At 35.5% G+C, this 17,805-nt stretch overlaps 1 protein-coding gene across 1 annotated transcript in view; it reads left to right on the forward strand.

Moving 5' to 3' along the window:
- Positions 1–16,728, forward strand: part of FH (fumarate hydratase) — a 36,978-nt gene extending 20,250 nt beyond the window's left edge. Inside the window, exons 6-10 of the mRNA XM_044676814.1 lie at positions 2,278–2,443; positions 4,134–4,337; positions 7,965–8,092; positions 11,962–12,115; positions 16,536–16,728. Of these exons, the coding sequence (XP_044532749.1) occupies positions 2,278–2,443; positions 4,134–4,337; positions 7,965–8,092; positions 11,962–12,115; positions 16,536–16,678 (795 nt within the window). The 3' untranslated portion in view covers positions 16,679–16,728. The remainder of the gene's footprint in view (positions 1–2,277; positions 2,444–4,133; positions 4,338–7,964; positions 8,093–11,961; positions 12,116–16,535) is intronic.
- Positions 16,729–17,805: the final 1,077 nt, after the last annotated feature.

The raw sequence follows: 17,805 nt of genomic DNA on the forward strand, positions 1-17,805 counted from the left end.
GATAGATAGATAGATAGATAGATAGATAGATAGATAGATAGATAGATAGATAGATAGATAGATAGATAGATAGATAGATAGATAGATAGAGAGACAGACAGACAGACAGACAGACAGACACACACACACACACACACACACACACACACAGAGGACAGAGAGAGAGAGAGACAGAGATATCAACAGAGATAGAGAGAGACAGAGAGGGAGAAAGATTTAAGATCTTATTCCAATGCCTTATTATGGTATGGTACTTTAAGTCATCACTTGAGTAAATGCTTGTTGATTGACTGAAATTACTTGAATTTTCAAAGCTTGTACCAGTAGAATAGAGACACTGTTAGGTCCTACTTACAAGAAGGATTCTGAATGTAGGCAGGTTTGTTGCCCTAAATGTTGGGCAACTAGGTGGCACAGTGGATAGAGTTTTGGACCTGGAATCAAGAAAACTCATCTTCCTGAGTTTAAATCTAGCCTCAGATAGTTTTGTGACCTGGGGCAACTCACTTAACCCTTTTTGCCTCAGTTTCCTCATATATTTTTTGCCTTAGTTTCCTCATACATAAAATGATCTGGAGAAGGAAATGGTAACCTCCTTTACTATCTTTGCCAAGAAAACCCCAAATGGGGTCACAAAATGTTGGGACATGAATGAAATGACTGAACGACAAATATATTGTCCCAGGATTAGTTTAGCTAACTGCACAGAAGCTCTTTACCTAAAGATTGGCCAATAGGTGGTGAATTTTTAACTGTAGTAGCTTATGAGGGATTATCTTCTGTAATGTAGAAAGTGTGATCCACATTCTTAAAGGATACACCCATGCCAATGAAATCATGGATCTCTGAAGTTTCAAAGTTATTTTTAATTTGATTAAATTGAAATACAGCAAGTGGATTGTGAAGAACATGTTTTTCTTGTATTAGATATTGAAAATGCCTACATTAAAAATTCCTACTCCATCAGTCCATTATTCTGCTTTAAAATTTTTTTTCTTAATCAATGATCATCTGTGTTTAGAGATTATAGCCTACTGTCTTCTTTTCTGGAATTCAGCAGTCTTTTTATAGATGATTGCTCTTATAATACTGTCTGCATTTAAAAAAAATCCTGCGTGTATCATTACTCTGTAAAAAAGTGAATTTACCATATATGCTCAGGAAATGAGGTTAAAATGGCTATTGTCATTATGATATAGATTTGGAACTTCAGCCCATGACCTTGTCATATTTTACGTGTCAATTATAGTACTGATTGAGCAGTCATGCTGTGTTAGTTCCAAGATAGAAAAAAATGATGGAGTAATCTTTAGTAAGTAGAGAAAAAAGACTGCAAATTCAGACTAATTATTTTTCACTAATGACAGTTTGTGGTGTTAGTGTAGTTATTTTAGCCTCTTTTTCAGCTCTAAAAATTGTGCCCAAACTCACCAGTTACTTTTTGCTTTTTCTTAGTATATTTAGTGAATTGTCACATGCTCTATCTCCATACTTGGAGTAATCTCTCTTCTCCTTAGAATTATTAATTTCTTTAAAGCTTAATTCAAAGCCGTCTCATTTATAAGGTCTTTACTGATTTCTCTCTCCCTCCCCCAACTGCTACTGTCACCTTCTGCCCCACGATTAGTTTGTATTTATTAGTATATAGATTTATATGCATATACATTTTCCTTGAGAAGATATAATCTCCTTGAGGGCAAGGATTTTCATTTATTTCCTATGCCTAGCAGAATGCCTGACATGTTGTAAATGCTTAAATATTTATTACTTTTTGAAAGTCTTATTTAACCTAAAAGATTTTAATTCAGAATTAAATTTTGTAGGTATGAAGAAAAAGATTATGATCTAGTGGAAAGAACATTGAATTTGGAATTAGTTGGCCCGAGTTTGTTTTTAGTGCCTCAGTTACCTAATTTATAAAATGAGAGTTGAAAGAAATGATTTCTAAGGTCTCTTCCAGATCAAAATCATGTAAACTATTAGATTATTAATTTTGTTTTTAGATTCCTATGTCAGGTTTAGTTTAGCTCAACTCCCTCTATTTTTGACTATGAAATTTTGTATAATTTTAGCTGTCAATTTATTCCACAATATAAGAATTCTTGAACTTTCCTCTCCCATTCACTATACAACAACAACAACCAAAAAAACTCCAACTTTTTACTGATTGAAGTAACCACCTAAATAGGATTCAAATAGGTCAGCTATTAGGGTGGATTCTGAAACAGATTTGGTATTATCTTATATTGTTTCACCTTGATTTCTTTATCTTCAAAGGAATTTAGTGCTTATGTTCAACAAGTAAAATATGGAATGGCCAGAATCAAAGCAGCCATGCCAAGAATATATGAGTTAGCTGCTGGGGGCACTGCAGTTGGCACCGGACTAAACACAAGAATTGGCTTTGCAGAAAAGGTGGCTGCAAAGGTGGCCTCCCTTACAGGTAAAGGGTATGAATGTGGGACTGTATATTGGCTTTTTTGTGTCAGTGTGGGTGGTTATTGCTTTTGTTTAGCATCTTGTATTATTAGTATATTGGTGTTTACCATTTTTTTCTTGACTACTTCCTAATTCAAGTTCTAATAAATGTTTTAGGTACATATCTTAGCCACCTCAGAAAATATTAATGAATCCTCTTCATTTTTACTTAGAAAATTTAATTAACATCTAGTTATGAAAACTACATTAACTGGGCACAACTAGGTGGCTCAGTGGATTGAGAGCCAGGCCTAGAGATGGGAAGTCCTAGGTTCATATCAGACACTTCCCAGCTGTGTGACCCTGGGCAAGTCACTTGACCCCCATTGCCCAACCCTAACCACTCTTCTACATTGGAACCATTACACAGTATTGATTCTAAGACAGAAGGTAAGGGTTTAAAAAAAAGAAAAGAAAAGAAGAAGAAAAAGAAAACTACATTAACTGTTAAAAGTTATTTGGTTATATATCTGATAATGATTTTTTTGTCCAAGTTTTAAAAGAGGGTATATTACAGTGATGGCAAACCTTTTAGAGGCAGAATGCAAGGCCCCCACCCCCTAGACTGTGTGCTGTGCCAGCCCCTCACCAGAGGCTGCATGCCATGCTGTGCCCCTCTCCCCTACCTCTTTCCCCAGTCTGGGGAGGGAGGAAGCACTCCTATTGGGCTGCTTGGAAGAGGGATGGGTCATGTGAGAAATGTCCTCAGGCACAGTGGAGATGGGGAGGGGAGCAGCTCCACTGGAGTCCCTCTGCCTGCTAATGAGGAACTGGGGGGGTTGGGGTGGGGAGGGGGCGCAGTCGTGTGCCTACAGAGCGCGCTCTACGTGCCATCTTTAGCACCCGCGCCATAGGTTCACTATCATTGGTATATGAGAACGTGGAATTCCATTTGTATTAGAAATGTGGTGTTTTAAGGCTGGTTATAATTGCTTAGTTTCTGCTATTTTCTCATGTCATTTCTTAAATTTCCTTTAAAGTGTTATGCTTTCCATTGTTAAAGAAAAGAGGCCATTGTGAATTCGTTTATGGTTATAAATTATATATGTTCTGTTGTTGCTTGTTATACTGTTCTGGGACAGGTAACTTTAAAATCAGAGTAATCTCATAAATAAAAGGAATAGATAGTAGTTATAGTGTATATTTTTAGGAGAGCAGAAAAATCTGCTTTCCTGAAAATATTTTCCTTTACTGGCTTTCCTACCTTGTCTTTTAAGCATTGGGCCTCCAGAGAACCTTTTTAAAAATGCAAGTAGTATTGAATGGGCTGGGAAAGTGTGGGCCATGATAATTCTTGAGCCTATTACCCATAACAGATTTATTTATCAGATTAATGGAGTACAGAGTAGGGCTTTGAAGGAAGGACATTTCGGTCAGTTCAGTTTTGAGGGAGGGAAAGTGAAGAAGGATTGATTCCAAGATGAATCCGGGACCTCATCATTCTGCTAGATGTGCTTTGGGTGGTATTGCGCACCTGAGGATCCAGTATTTGAAATATATCCATATATCATTCTTTCAGCTGTTTGAAATTAAATAATTCCCTTAATATTTTGAAATATTTTTACCTTTTTGAAGAGAAATTCTTTATTTACCTTGCCTATATTGATTAAAAGGATGTTCTATCTTAAATCATTCTGCTTTTTACCCCCCTTCAGGTTTGCCTTTTGTTACTGCTCCAAATAAATTTGAAGCATTGGCTGCTCATGATGCTCTGGTTGAACTCAGTGGTGCTATGAACACTGTTGCCTGCAGTCTGATGAAGATAGCAAATGATATTCGTTTTCTGGGTTCTGGTCCTCGTTCAGGCCTAGGAGAGCTGCTTTTGCCTGAGAATGAACCAGGGAGCAGTATCATGCCAGGTAACAAATTAATGGCAAAATTAAGTTCACCTTTTAAAAATCTGCCTTTTTAGTGACCCAGACCACATGCCCTATCATCCTAATAAGGATTTTGGTGTTTACTTGACTTTATTTTAATATAATTTAGAAGGATAGATAAAATTCGTCAGGTAGGTACAGTGGTATATGGTAATTAAGTTGTGTGGAATAAAGGCAGTTTTAAACTTTACTTCTAAGTAGGTATACCAAAATTACAGTGGACAAAAGGATGACTTGGCATCAGATTTTGTTTTGATTACTCCAAAGGAAATTTATATTTAACATTATTTCTCAATTCAAAGGCCAGGAGAAATATAATAATAGAAAGCATGATCAGCTTTCCAATCAGGAAGACTGAATTCAGATTTTGCTACATTTATACTGTGTGACCCTAACCAAGTCATTAAACCTCTCAGAAATAGAAAATTGGAATAGAAAAGTAAATTTTCCTTTGGCTTTAAAATGCTCCTTTTCAAGATTTAATTTTTCATATTCCAGTAGACTTGGCTGGATGGCATCAGAGAACAAGAAAGGTAGCTGTAGTACATAAGCATTACTATTCTCTTGAGGCACAGAGTAAAATCTACAAAAAGTCAAGAAGAAATTATTTTGATGATTACATGAAGACCCTGCAGAACTGGATGATGCCATCCTGCTAAACTAATTCTTGCTTCTTGACTTAGGAACAGAAATTCTTTTTGCATACTGACATTTGATTTCTGTCACTCAGCCATGTTTCTTACAAGGGTTCTTGAACTAAAGAACACTGGGTTTTTTGTGCCTAGAATTGTGTCCATGAGAAAAGTTTTGTGTTTCATGAGGCAATATATTTCTTAACTGTTCATGTTCCATCTTCCCTGCATCCTTTTCTTGTATTCTATAGCCACTTCTATAATATTTGCTATATCTGAACTTTAGGAAGGGGACTTGCAGCTATTTATTTTGTATTCTGTTTACTTACTGACTGTAGCTGGAGTCCTTAGCCCTCCTCAACCTCTTCATCCCCCATCACAAGTAACCTGATTTTAAGAGAACTTGATTATTCAGTGTGATTGATGCCAATATGATTTACGACTGCCTTGTTTGTTTTTTTTTCTAGGCAGAAATCTTATTTCTTTTGTAATCTCTTCTTTAACACCTATTGCTCTTGTAGCAAGACATTCTCTAGGCCTTGATGACTTTATCTGTCTGATGAGGAAGTTAGATTTGTGGGCTCTTCAAGTCAGTAAGCATTTATTAAGTACCTACTGTGTGCTAGGTCCGGTGCTTAGTGCTGAGAGTACATTTCAAGCAGAGAACTATCAAGGAGCTCATAATTCAGCAAGAAGCCTTTGATCTCCTGATCTTCACTTAAAAAAATGAAGCCTCACTCTATCTCTCAGCATTGTTGAGGAAAGATTTATTTTGTGATTTATCTGTAGGAAAAAGAAAAGGAAACACTATTATAAATTCTTTCATTTCAGAGGCATTAATTAAGGACCTATAATGTGCCAGGAATTGTGCCAACCCTTTTCCAACAAAAAGACCATACTGTAAAACAGTTCTTGCTCTCAGGGAGCTTATATTTGGAGGGGACTGGGGGGGGATTGGTAGGCAGTCTCCAGGGGCCAAAAGACACAACATTTACTCAGAGAAATAAACAAAGAAATGACTATTATTAACAAAATATTTTGTTTATAATATAGCATATAGATGATGCCCTTGAAGCTAAACCTTGAAGGAAGCAAGTAGTTCTAGGAATCAGAGGGTGGAAGGTGTTCATGAGCGATGAATGTCATGTACAGAGAATAGGAAGTCAGGCTGGAACATAAAGTTCAAAAAAGGAGGAAGGACTTAATAGTATAATAACTGAAAAAACTAAATTTGAGCCAAATTTTAAAAGGCTTTAAATACCAGGGAAGTTCACTCAAACACTGGATAATCTAACTTAAAATTTATTTACATATTCCTTTTGATTCTAAACATACACATTCAAAGTAAATTATAATAGTCAAGACTGGACACCAGAGCTGAAAAGTTTTGCTAATTCTTTTTAAAAATATTAACAGAAAAGGTAATATTTACTCAGAAAATGCAGACTAGTTTTTTTACTAGCCAAAGTAAACCATATTTAGGAAGGTAAATATGCTGTAAAAATATAATAATCATTCTGTTGCATTACAAAATCAAATAGAAACAAAGAACATAGAACCTGAAGTCATAGACCAGAGTGCAAATCTTTGTTTTGACACATTCTCTTCACTCAATATCTCTGGACCTCAAATTATTTATCTGTAAAATGAGAGAGTAGCTTCAGCTTGACCTTGACCTCCAAGGTTCCTTTTACCTCTCCATAGATGATCTGATTGTCTCTCAAATATCTCCCTTTCATTAGTATAGATTCTTGTGAGTTGACTTTACTAGAAGCAGTAACCCTATAATTCAAAATGTGATGAGGCAAGAGATACTTAAATTTTCTTTTAGGGTGTTATAAGATTTTGAAATTTTGAAAATAGATTATTCAAGGCATTTTCTCAATACTTTGTCACATTTGGAAAGACCTTCCAAAAGTGCTATAAGGCTGTGTTGCACAATGGCAAAATTTTATCAAGATAATCTTTTATGCCTAGTCTGATGCTATATCCCCCATTTCAAAGAGGTTCCCTGACCCAACTGTTTGTTGAAATCAAGATAATATTTAAGTTACTGTTGGAGCTTTCTAAGTATAGCAATCTTCTAGCATAGGATTGTGGCAGCCAGGAAACACTGGCTTGTATATTTTAGACTAATGTGGCCCTTAGCTATAGAGTAACACCTCAGCCTAATTCCTTATGCTGCTTCCACTAGGAAGGACTGGTTGGAGTCACTGGCCACTTTAATTGTGTTACCAACTGCACTGACATGAGGGCTTCATCTTTATTATATATTTTATAAGTTTTTAGAATAATGTCTACATTTTTCATTTTAGATTATTTGACTTGAAATAAACCTCATCACAAACATAAAATACCTGCCCTATGAAAAGACATTATTATGCTCTGTACAATCTCCTGCCCCCAAGGAAGAGGGAACAAGCTAATGGGAAAGGAGGGAATATGATATTATAAGGTATGCTGGAATGGCAACTAGGTGGTTCAGTGGATAGAGTGCCCTAGAGTCAGGAAGACTTGAGTTCAAGTTAGGCCTCAGACTCTTAATAGCTGTATGACCCAGTTTGCCTCAGTTTCCTCATCTGTGAAATGAACTGGAAAAGGAAATGGCAAACCACTCCAATGTCTTTGCCAAGAAAACCTGAAATTAGGTCATGAAGAGTTGGGTAGGACTGAAAGGACTTAACAACAAAAAACATGCTTTAATAGGGGCAAAATTTTAGAATCAGGCAGATTATTAAAATATCTTTTAAGGAAGAAGATTCAGGGAAGGCTTCTTGTAGAAGGTCACATCTCATTTGGGCCATGAAGGAGAAAAGGAGATTCAACAAACAGTTGGGTCAGGGAACCTCTTTGAAATGGGGGATATAGCATCAGCATAGGCATAAATGGGAATAGCAAAGGAGATAACAAATAATGTAATTATTTTTATCTTAGAAATTATTTTTTCATTGGCAGCATTTTCTTTTTCTTTTCAAAGGAAAAGTGAACCCTACCCAGTGTGAGGCTGTTACCATGGTTGCAGCACAAGTAATGGGAAATCATGTTGCTGTTACAGTTGGAGGCAGCAATGGACATTTTGAGTTGAATGTTTTCAAACCAATGATAGTAAGCTTTAAATTTAATCTTTACTATCTCTTGACTTTCATTTGACATTCATTTTCATGTACACCAATTTGTTTTGGTTTATATCTTTCATAGATTATTTCTGAAATACCATATTATATACTTAGGAAACAAATATGTTTTAGGGATTAAGAGTATTAATGTTAAACAGTCCTAGATATCAGTATTGTTGTCTTGTACATAATTCAGGTGAGCTGATGATATTTTTAATGCCTTGGAACAATACTTCAGTGTACCTATTTAGCATAATAATATTTATTATAATTTTAAAATATTTTAGGTGAATCTAAAAGTCTTTAAATATTTAATGTTACCTATATGGTAGACATTCTATAAATATGGCTCATTTTTAAAAGTCTGGTTGATAAGATAATTGGCCATTTACATAGCACTTAAAAGATTGCAAATGTCTTAACATATTAACTTCTTTGATCTTCATAACAGTTTGGCATGGTTAGTACAATGAGTATTATCTATTTTATGAGGATGTCAGCTGGGTTTTTGGGAACCCCAAGTTTACTACCCCTGTCCACTGGAAAAATGCCTTAAAGGGATCCCAGATTGACTTTGTTTCAAACTGAACAATAGACCTTAAAGTACTTAATGATCTAAGTTTAGGTGGGACCAGTAGATATAATCAAATGTTAAGTAACTTTTTTGTCTTAGGAGTTTCTCTCTTTGTATCAAGGTCCTCTCATGGGAAGCCCAGTCTTTGGTTGGACTTTTTCTTTAGTATCCATTATAAAGAATCAGCCTCTCCCTGATGATCCTGTCTTGGACTTCTTATTTCCTGTAGCTTTTGTAAAGCCAATCAATCATACTTACCTGTCCTTAGTTCTCCAAAAAGATAGCAAGTCCCCAAGTTCTATTGGTCTTTGGAGAATTGTCTGGCACAGCAATACTCTCTGAGACACTGTCTCCTCAGAGCCCCCAGGGTTCCACTCTGTGTGGTATTTAGTGCTTGCCTCTGTGTGAAGGCTGATATTTAAAGGCCTGTCTCTTTCCTGATTAAAGATTTGGATTTGCTGACTACTTTAGTGGTTCTGTGTTTTTCCAGAACCTTTTGACAAGGGCAAAACTGAGCTCAGCTCAGAAATTTTAACTCATTTCCCACTTCTGTGGCTAACTTGCTTTGTGATCCTGGAAAAGCCAGTTCATTTCCCTGTCTCCCAGTTTTCAATTTATAAAGCATAAGAATAGTAATGTTATTACAGGATAATTGTGGAGTATATCAAATAATATCTCAAGAATTTCACAAAGCAAAAATAATCTGTTAAGTTCTTGTCTCATTTGCCAGATAACCTGAATTTTTTAACATAAAGACTTATATTTGACATAGGAAAAAGATTTTAAATTGAATTACATTGGAAAACAGATGTTCATGGACTCTCATTAGAGAGGTAATAACTCATAATTTTTCTTCCCTTGTCAAATACTTCTAATGGCTTGCCATCAACTAATGATTATTCAGATGCTGACTAATGTAATTCTGTCTAGTGCCTTGTGAGGCCATCTCTCAGGGCAGTATGGAAATGGATTTGGAATTCACCTCACATTGGCAAAATCCATTCAGTATTTATCATAGCATGCTGTTAGTAAAGTCAGAATAGAGATTGGCCAACAAAAATATTGCTTTACTCTTGGTTTTTTTTTTTTTTTTACTATTAGACCTGTATTAGATTATTTAAGAGACTTAAGATATTGCACATGGTGCAGCTGAAACAGTTAAAATAGCCACACAAATTGTTTTGTTGAATGACTGATTTCTTGGGAATTACTGAATTAAAGTAATGACAACTTAGAAACTTGAAATTCTGTTCAACTGAAGTCTAAATTTTCAAAGGTAACTAAAACCTATCTGGATCTGCAGAGCTCTAAACCTTGCTACAGATAATCAGTTACAGTTTGTGATTTTTATTTTTTTAAGAAAAAGCTTTGAAAATCTTAAAGAAGTAGTAATAGTAGTAAAAATAATAATAGCTGCCATTTAAATAGTACTTTACATGTTTGCAAAGCACCTTAGCTTTACTATTGCCCTTGTAAGACGGAGATATTAGATATTTTATAGCTATATATTTAAAGTGTGGCCGCCAGGAATCAACAATTCAGATTGATTCTGTAATTAAAATAGACCCAAGTCAGGATCGGTTTTAAGGTAGTTTATTTACAATTAGGAAGGTAAAGGTAAGGAAATAAAGAGAGGGAGAGGATAATCCAGGCCTTCAGAGGCCTGGATGGAGAGAGAAGGTTAAAAGGCTAAATAAATTAAGCTACAAGCCTCAAGGCCTAGCAGTCAGATAGGCTAGAGTCTACTTAAGTCTTGGAAAAAAAACCCCAAGGTAGGCCTAGGAAGTCAGCCCACGTGACCATTCAGAGTAGAAGCTGCCTGAGGTCTCAGATCCTTCAGCACCAAGTTCAAAGTGGGAACTCCCTTAGCAGGAAGTAACCAACATACTTGAAGAGATGGTGTCTCTTGTCAATTCCTGTGGGTCCACCTCTAATCCAAGTGGACAAATGGCAGCTTCTACACTGATTGGGACTGCCTAAAGGGCAGTCTCTTGTTCTTGATTTGTTACTTATTGTCACATGTGGGTAACTCATCCCCCTCCCCACTAAGGGAGGTGGGGATGACATCATCTCCAGTAGGTAGAGTTTTGACTATGAATGGACTAGAGCCAATTCCATTAACACACCCTAGGGCAGGGGTCAGCAATGTATGGCTCTTTCTGCAGGAGCCATAAAGTCAATTTTTTTTCAGGCACTGTTACAGGAGCGTGCACTGTGAGCACTGTACGGCTCTCACGAAAAATTACATTTTAAAAAATGTGGTGTTTATGGCTCTCATGGCCAAAAAGGTTGCTGACCCCTGCCCTAGGGAATAAAAGCATTGTTATTATTCCCATTTTACTGATGAAGAAATAGAGGTTAGATGACTTGCTCTGAGTCATAAAGCTAGTAAGACATTAAGTGCTAATTTGAACTCAGGTCTTCTGGACTTCAGGTCCTGTCCTCTATTCACTGCATCACCTAACTGCCTTATTATGTAAGTGTAAGCTGTTATTCCCCTGCTTTCTTCTAGTCTTTGGAAGTGCTCCTGTTGAATGCAGTGTCTCTTAAACCACACTTCTAAGCAAACATTGCTCAGGGGGGAAAAAAGTGTTATTAACTTTTCTTACCTACTGTAAATTCTATCTGTTGGAAAGGGCTTACAAGGTATGCCGGGAGAAGATATAAAACAAGAATACTTGACTTTCCTACATTGTTAGAGGAATTTCCCCATAAGAAGTTCCCTGTATTTGATTTGGACAAAAAAAATTATTAAACCTAAATTTTCAGTAGGAAATGGGGAATCTTGTGATACAATCTCAAAAAGTTAGGATTATCAGTTGTTCCTGGCCCTATATACCTTGAAACTGTTTAGGTATTTTTTCAGTAGATGTGTCCCACTTTGTAGAAAAATCATGGTTTTTTAGTTTTCCAAAGGCTTTATATTGGGTCTCTCTCACCAAGTATCTTTTATGAGTCATGGCTGAATTTGTACAGAGAAAGCAAAAGTTATGAGGCAAAACAGGATTTGTTTTAAAAAATTACTGTCAGGATTGTATGAAATGAGAGACCTTCGAAAAGAATTCATTTTGCCCCAATGGATCTATGATTCCCCCACAGTTCAAATTGTACCCTATCTCCATCTTCCCATTGTGTGACTGTTGTTCACATCCTTTCTTAAGTTTCTCATGAATCCACTCAGTATGATGTTATGTAGGGGGTTTTTGTTCATATATACTTGCAAATATAAAATACTATTTATAAGCATATAACTTAGACATCTAATATTTCCTCTTTTTTGGTAGATTAAAAATGTCTTAAATTCAGCAAGACTTCTGGGGGATGTTTCAGTTTCCTTCACTGATAACTGTGTGGTTGGAATTCAGGCTAATACAGAAAGGATCAACAAACTAATGAAAGAATCTTTGATGTTGGTGACAGCTCTTAATCCTCATATAGGTAAGTATTTAAGGAAGAAATATGGAAATGTAATGCTTAGGCCATGATTTAAAAAAGAAAGAAAACAAAACAGCAAATGACATTTGAATATTGTATACCTCAGTAAACACTCAAAACTTTTTGTGTTTAAGTAGTGAGTGCTAAGGAATTATGTATTGTATTTTGAAAATACCATCCCATTTATTAATTTATTAGTCAAATTTTATTAAATTTTTAGTTAGATTCTTATTTATGAAATAGCTTAATAAACTTATTTATATTCTTTTTATAATTATTTTATTATAGTGGAATTCATATGGCTAAATTTATGGAAGGGAGCTTCATAATAATGCCCAGTTGGGAATATCACTAGGTGGCATTTGTTCTCTGTTGATTAGTAACTAGGTGATTGGCAATATGTATTGTTTGATATTCCTGCTCTGCTATATTATTTTGATCTTTTCAAAATGTACAAGTTTTTGTCTAAACTCATTTCCTTGAGAAACTGAATTTTAAAATACTTTCTCTTTTCGTAATTGGGAATAAAATATGTAAAACATGGTATGTGAACGAGATGTGTAATTCTCACCAGATACTTATATTTTTACTTTTATGGGTTTTTTGTCTCAAGGAAGATTGTTTTCACCCTGTTGTTAGAAGAATTTAGAAAATTTTTTGTATCATTTTGTCACGAATATTAGTATCTAAATTACTTGTAAATATTCTTGCCTTTATAATCTGAATTAGCAAGCAGATTACATATTACATTTGATGTCAACTTAAAACTAATTTTGCAGAAATAAGGTAACCAGATCTATTTCAACCTAATCTTGTCTTAATTTATTTAAATACTTTTAACAGCAGTGAGAGTTATCAGTTTTAATGTTTTCTAATGAGGAATACTATGTTTTTGATCTCACAATCAGAAGAATTTGGCATTTTGGAGGGTTCTTTGTATTCTTATAAACCTCTCTCAACATTTATTTTTCTTCAAAACCTTAGAGTTAGCTTTTAATCCTTTGACTTTTAGAATCCATGTGTTCAAGAGTTATAGGGTTATCATCCCTATACAAGTAACTCCCAAATATAGCGCTAATCCCTTTCCCTTGCAGTCCATTCCCACCTTGTCACCCTCCTGCTGGAAATCTCCTCCTGAATGACTCGAAGAATGTTCAAACTCAAAATATAAAAGATTCAGCCCATTATCTTCCCTTTCTTCTCTTTTTTCCCTTAACCTATGACTCCTGTCAGATTTTTTGAGGACAGATTCATTCTCCTAGTCAATCACTTCCATTACCTCATGACTCTTCCTCTTTCCTTCTTTTCTTATATCTGGTTCATTACCAGATCCTATACACAGTTATTCTCAAATCGCTCCCTCCCTCTCTATTTACATGGCTACAATTCCAGTGTAATACCTCCTTACTTCTCTCCTGGTCTGCCTGCTGATTGGACTCCCAATCTCTATTCTTTTCGTTCTTCAGTCCAGCTTCCACATGACTTGTCAAAGCAAAATCCTTCTTATGTCTAACCAGGCCACCCTTTTGCTGAAAACCTTCAGTGGTTTTCATTGCCTTAAGAAAAGTGACAGGACCTGTGATTTCATTGCTTTTGGGAACTTCCAGATAAGGAAATGACCTCCATCAGTGCAGCTTTTCTGCAGCTTATAGTCTTTTGAGGGGCTTCAGAGTAAGAGTCAATACATGTTGACTTGATATAATATGTGTTGACAGGACCTGAATCCAGGTGTTTTAGGCTTAAAAAATGACTATGCACTCTGCTATGTTGCCTTTATATAAGATAAGGTATAAACTCCTTGGCCTGACCCTTAACTGCTCTTCCCTCTATGACTCCCATTTGCCTTTCCAGCCATAGTACATACTGTTACTCCCCTAAATGAACTTAACACGGAATAAATGACAAAAGTATTTATTAAATACCTACTGTTTGCCTAGCACTGCTACGAGCTAGGTGTACAAATATAAAAGTGAGACAGTCCTGACTCTTAAGGAGCTTGTGTTTTAATTGAGAAAGATAACATACATAAAGGTATCCTGACCAAGGAAAGGAGTTTTTGTCTGGGAAATCACAGGAATGGTGAATGGAACTAGAGGACAGCAGAACTGGCCTACTTGTTGTTCCTCAAACTTGATATTCCATCTTACTTCTCTGCTCAGTTGTACAGGATTTGTCCATAACCAAAATACTTTTTTTCTTTTCGAGGCTTAAATAGTGGGCTATCTCTTCCTTGAAGCCTTTCCCTTCTTCTCTTCCTTCTGTTATGCTTTCTTATGTCCCTTGCATATGATAAACATAAAAGTTTGCTAACTAGTGCTTGTTTTCTTGGTTTTGCATACCCCTGGCCCTTCCTTTGTAATAATAATGGCTGGCTTATAAGTGGCTCCATTAAGGTTTGTAAATCTCTTTATATCTATTTCATTATCTTGTCTAAGCTTCACAGTCTTATGAGGTTAGTATTAAACTCATTCTACTGTTGAAGAACTTGAGGAGGATTAAGAAACTTTTCCATGGTTATAGTCAGTTAATAAGTAATTGACACCAACTAGAAACCAAGGTATTTCCCATTCCAAATTCACTCTACATTATGCTACCTTAAGAATGATGCAGAGATATATATGGAACGAAGAAATGTGTAATGGGGAAGTTTAATTTAGTATCTCTCAACTACATTGGTCTATTCTTCTTCTTAAACCTTTTTTGGTTTTATCTTTATACTGAAATTAAAGTAGAATGTTAGTAAAGGTAAAAACCCTAGGTTTTAGAGTGTTCCTTTAGTATTAGTATAAATAAACAGTGCTATCCTTTTACCATTCTACAGTCTATGCTTATATCTGAAAAGATATCAATAATTAAAAGAACTATCAAAAAAGCATTTTTAAGTGCTTATTACTATGTGCTAGGCATTGTGCTAAGTGTAGGAAATGCAAATGCAAAGCAGAAAGATAATCCCTTCCTTGTAGGATCTTACACCCTAATGGGGAAATTCAACAGATTAAACAAAAAGGAAAGTGAGGTGGGGATGGGTCATGGTAAAGACCATCCAAAGAGTAAGAATTATCCAGAGAGGAATGAAGACATGCCTGACCTGGGCATTTTACATAAAATGGAAGTTCTTGAAGGAATCAGCCCATAAAAGAATGAATCTTTTGGTTTTAGATAGATATTTTCACCTTGCTATAGAAAGATACTTTGCCTACTTTTATAGGGGTATTAGCATAAATAAATGGTATACTTTATCAAAGTCTTTTCTACATGTATTTATGTAATCATGTTATTTGGTATATTTAAAATTTTAATTATTGATTATAGTAATTCTGTTTTCTAATAGATCATTCTTTCATTCTTGGTATAAATCTAATTTAGTCTTAGTGAAGTGTTTGTTGCACTTTTTGTTTCGGGCTTTTTTCCTAGATTTCTGTTTTTTTTTTTTTTTTTTTTTTAAATGTAGTGTTTATCTCTCCCTTACACTGCTCTACCCAATAAAACAAATTTAAAATGAAAACTAAAGCTCTTATAACAATACATATCCCACATTGGCTATCCCTAACATATATGTGTGTGTGTGTGTGTGTTTCTGCATCTTGAATCTTTTACTTCTCTGGTAGACAATGGGTGGTATGCTTCATGGTTAATGAAGTATTCTGGATTCATGTTTTATCATTGATCGTGATTGTAGCCTTCTGAATTTGTTTTTCTATACCCTGTTGTCATTGTATAAATTGTACTCCTAGTTCTGACCACTTTACTCTGCATCACTTTATAGCGGTGTCCCTAGTTTCCTCTGAAACTGTACATTTTGTCATTTCTTGTGAGGTACAAATATTCCTTTATACTCATGTCCCATAGTTCAGCCTTTCCCCACTGGTAGGCATTCCCTTAGGTTCCAATTTAAGGCTAATATGAAAAGAGCTCCTACAAATATTTTTGTATTTTACATCCTTTTCCTTTTTCTTTTATTTCTTTGGGAGTGTAGTCCTAGTAGTAGTGTAGTTAGATTAAAAGGGTATATGTAATTTAATGGCTTTTGGAATAGAATTCCAAATTGTTTTCTTGAGTAGCTAAACTAGTTCACATTTCAGTCATGGGGGTGACTGTTTTCCTGCATCCCCTCCAAAATTTTTCATTTTACACATGAGCATTTTTGCCATTCCCATATTTTCTACCTCACAAGATTGTTGTGGGCATCAAATTGATATGTGTAAAGTACGCTGTAAACTGTAAAACTTATCTAGAAGCTATTCACCCTAGTGCCTGGTACTGTGCAAGATTGTTCATCTAGAATTTGACTTCTGGGTTATTGAAAGTTTTATTAAGAATGTTATGATGTTTACTTTGCTACATTCTTAAATATGCATTTTTATGATGTCTTAGAGCTACATTTCTTTGTTTGTGGAAACAGCTCTTTATTTTTTTCCTTCAGGATATGACAAGGCTGCAAAGATTGCCAAGACAGCACACAAAAATGGATCAACTTTGAAAGAAACAGCTATTGAACTTGGATATCTCACAGCAGAACAGTTTGATGAGTGGGTGAAACCCAAGGACATGTTGGGTCCTAAGTAATATATTTAAATTGGCACATGTAAAAAAATTAAACTGTTTTGAATTTAAAAGAAGTTTGGCCATTATTTGTCTTTATATCTAGTATAATTGTATATATCTGTGACTTTAAAAAATACATGTAGCCCCTTAAAAATTATAAGTTTCCCCCTTGCTCTTTCCAACCTTCCTCCTGAAATAGGGGAATAAGGGAGTCTGGAAATTCTTGATATGACAGTTAAACACTCAACTTAGCCAGGGAAACCAATTAAATATTTGTGAGTCCTTTGGGGTTATAATGAGACAGTAGGAAGCAACATATAAGGATTTTTATAATAAAATAAGCTAGAGCAAGTGGGAATGGGGCAAACTACTCTTAACCTCTCTTGGAGGGAAGATACAGGGGTTTAGGTGGTCCAGGAAATCAGGGCAGGGAAGATAAAACTTACACTACACTAAACTAGACTGAATACAAGCTTGACAAGGTTTGGGGATCTTACTACTTGCTCCAAGGATGTTCTCTGCTGTCCCAGGGTCCAGGATGTTGGTACTGTCCACTGACTCCACTGGGTCACTCCAATAGGCTGTCACAGACCAGGAGGTCCACTCTCCTAAGCTGCTGTTCCAGACCTATTTTGTAGTTCCTCCAGTGGGGTTTCTTCAGTGAGATCAGGGCACAAGCTCCTCTACCCGTGGCCAAACTCCCAACTGTCCCAGAGTTCAAAAGCTCTGTTCCCTTTCTGCCACATTCCAAAAGCCCTTAGAATGTTCAACTCAAGCTTGCATTTTCCAATGTACTTTTCTAAATTTTACACTTATCTACTTTACCTTATTCCTTACCTCTTTGCACAAAGCCAAAATATGTTTCATACAGTACTTTGGTATTTGTGCACTATGGGCTAACTTAAAATTCTAACCCAAAATAACAAACAACCTACACTATCTCTATCTTATCCTATCTATCACTACCTTACTCTATCCTACTCTAGGGATTTTAACAAGGAAAGGTAAAGTGATAAATACATTGATCATTTACATAGTTCAAAGTACAGAATATCAAGTAGTAAAACAAAATTTGCAGCAAAATTAAAACGTCAACACAAAATTCAAAGCAAACATCAAACATAACTCCTAATACAGAAATATTCTAC

Source organism: Gracilinanus agilis, chromosome 4 (assembly GCF_016433145.1).
Source record: "Gracilinanus agilis isolate LMUSP501 chromosome 4, AgileGrace, whole genome shotgun sequence".
Lineage (NCBI taxonomy): Eukaryota > Metazoa > Chordata > Mammalia > Didelphimorphia > Didelphidae > Gracilinanus > Gracilinanus agilis.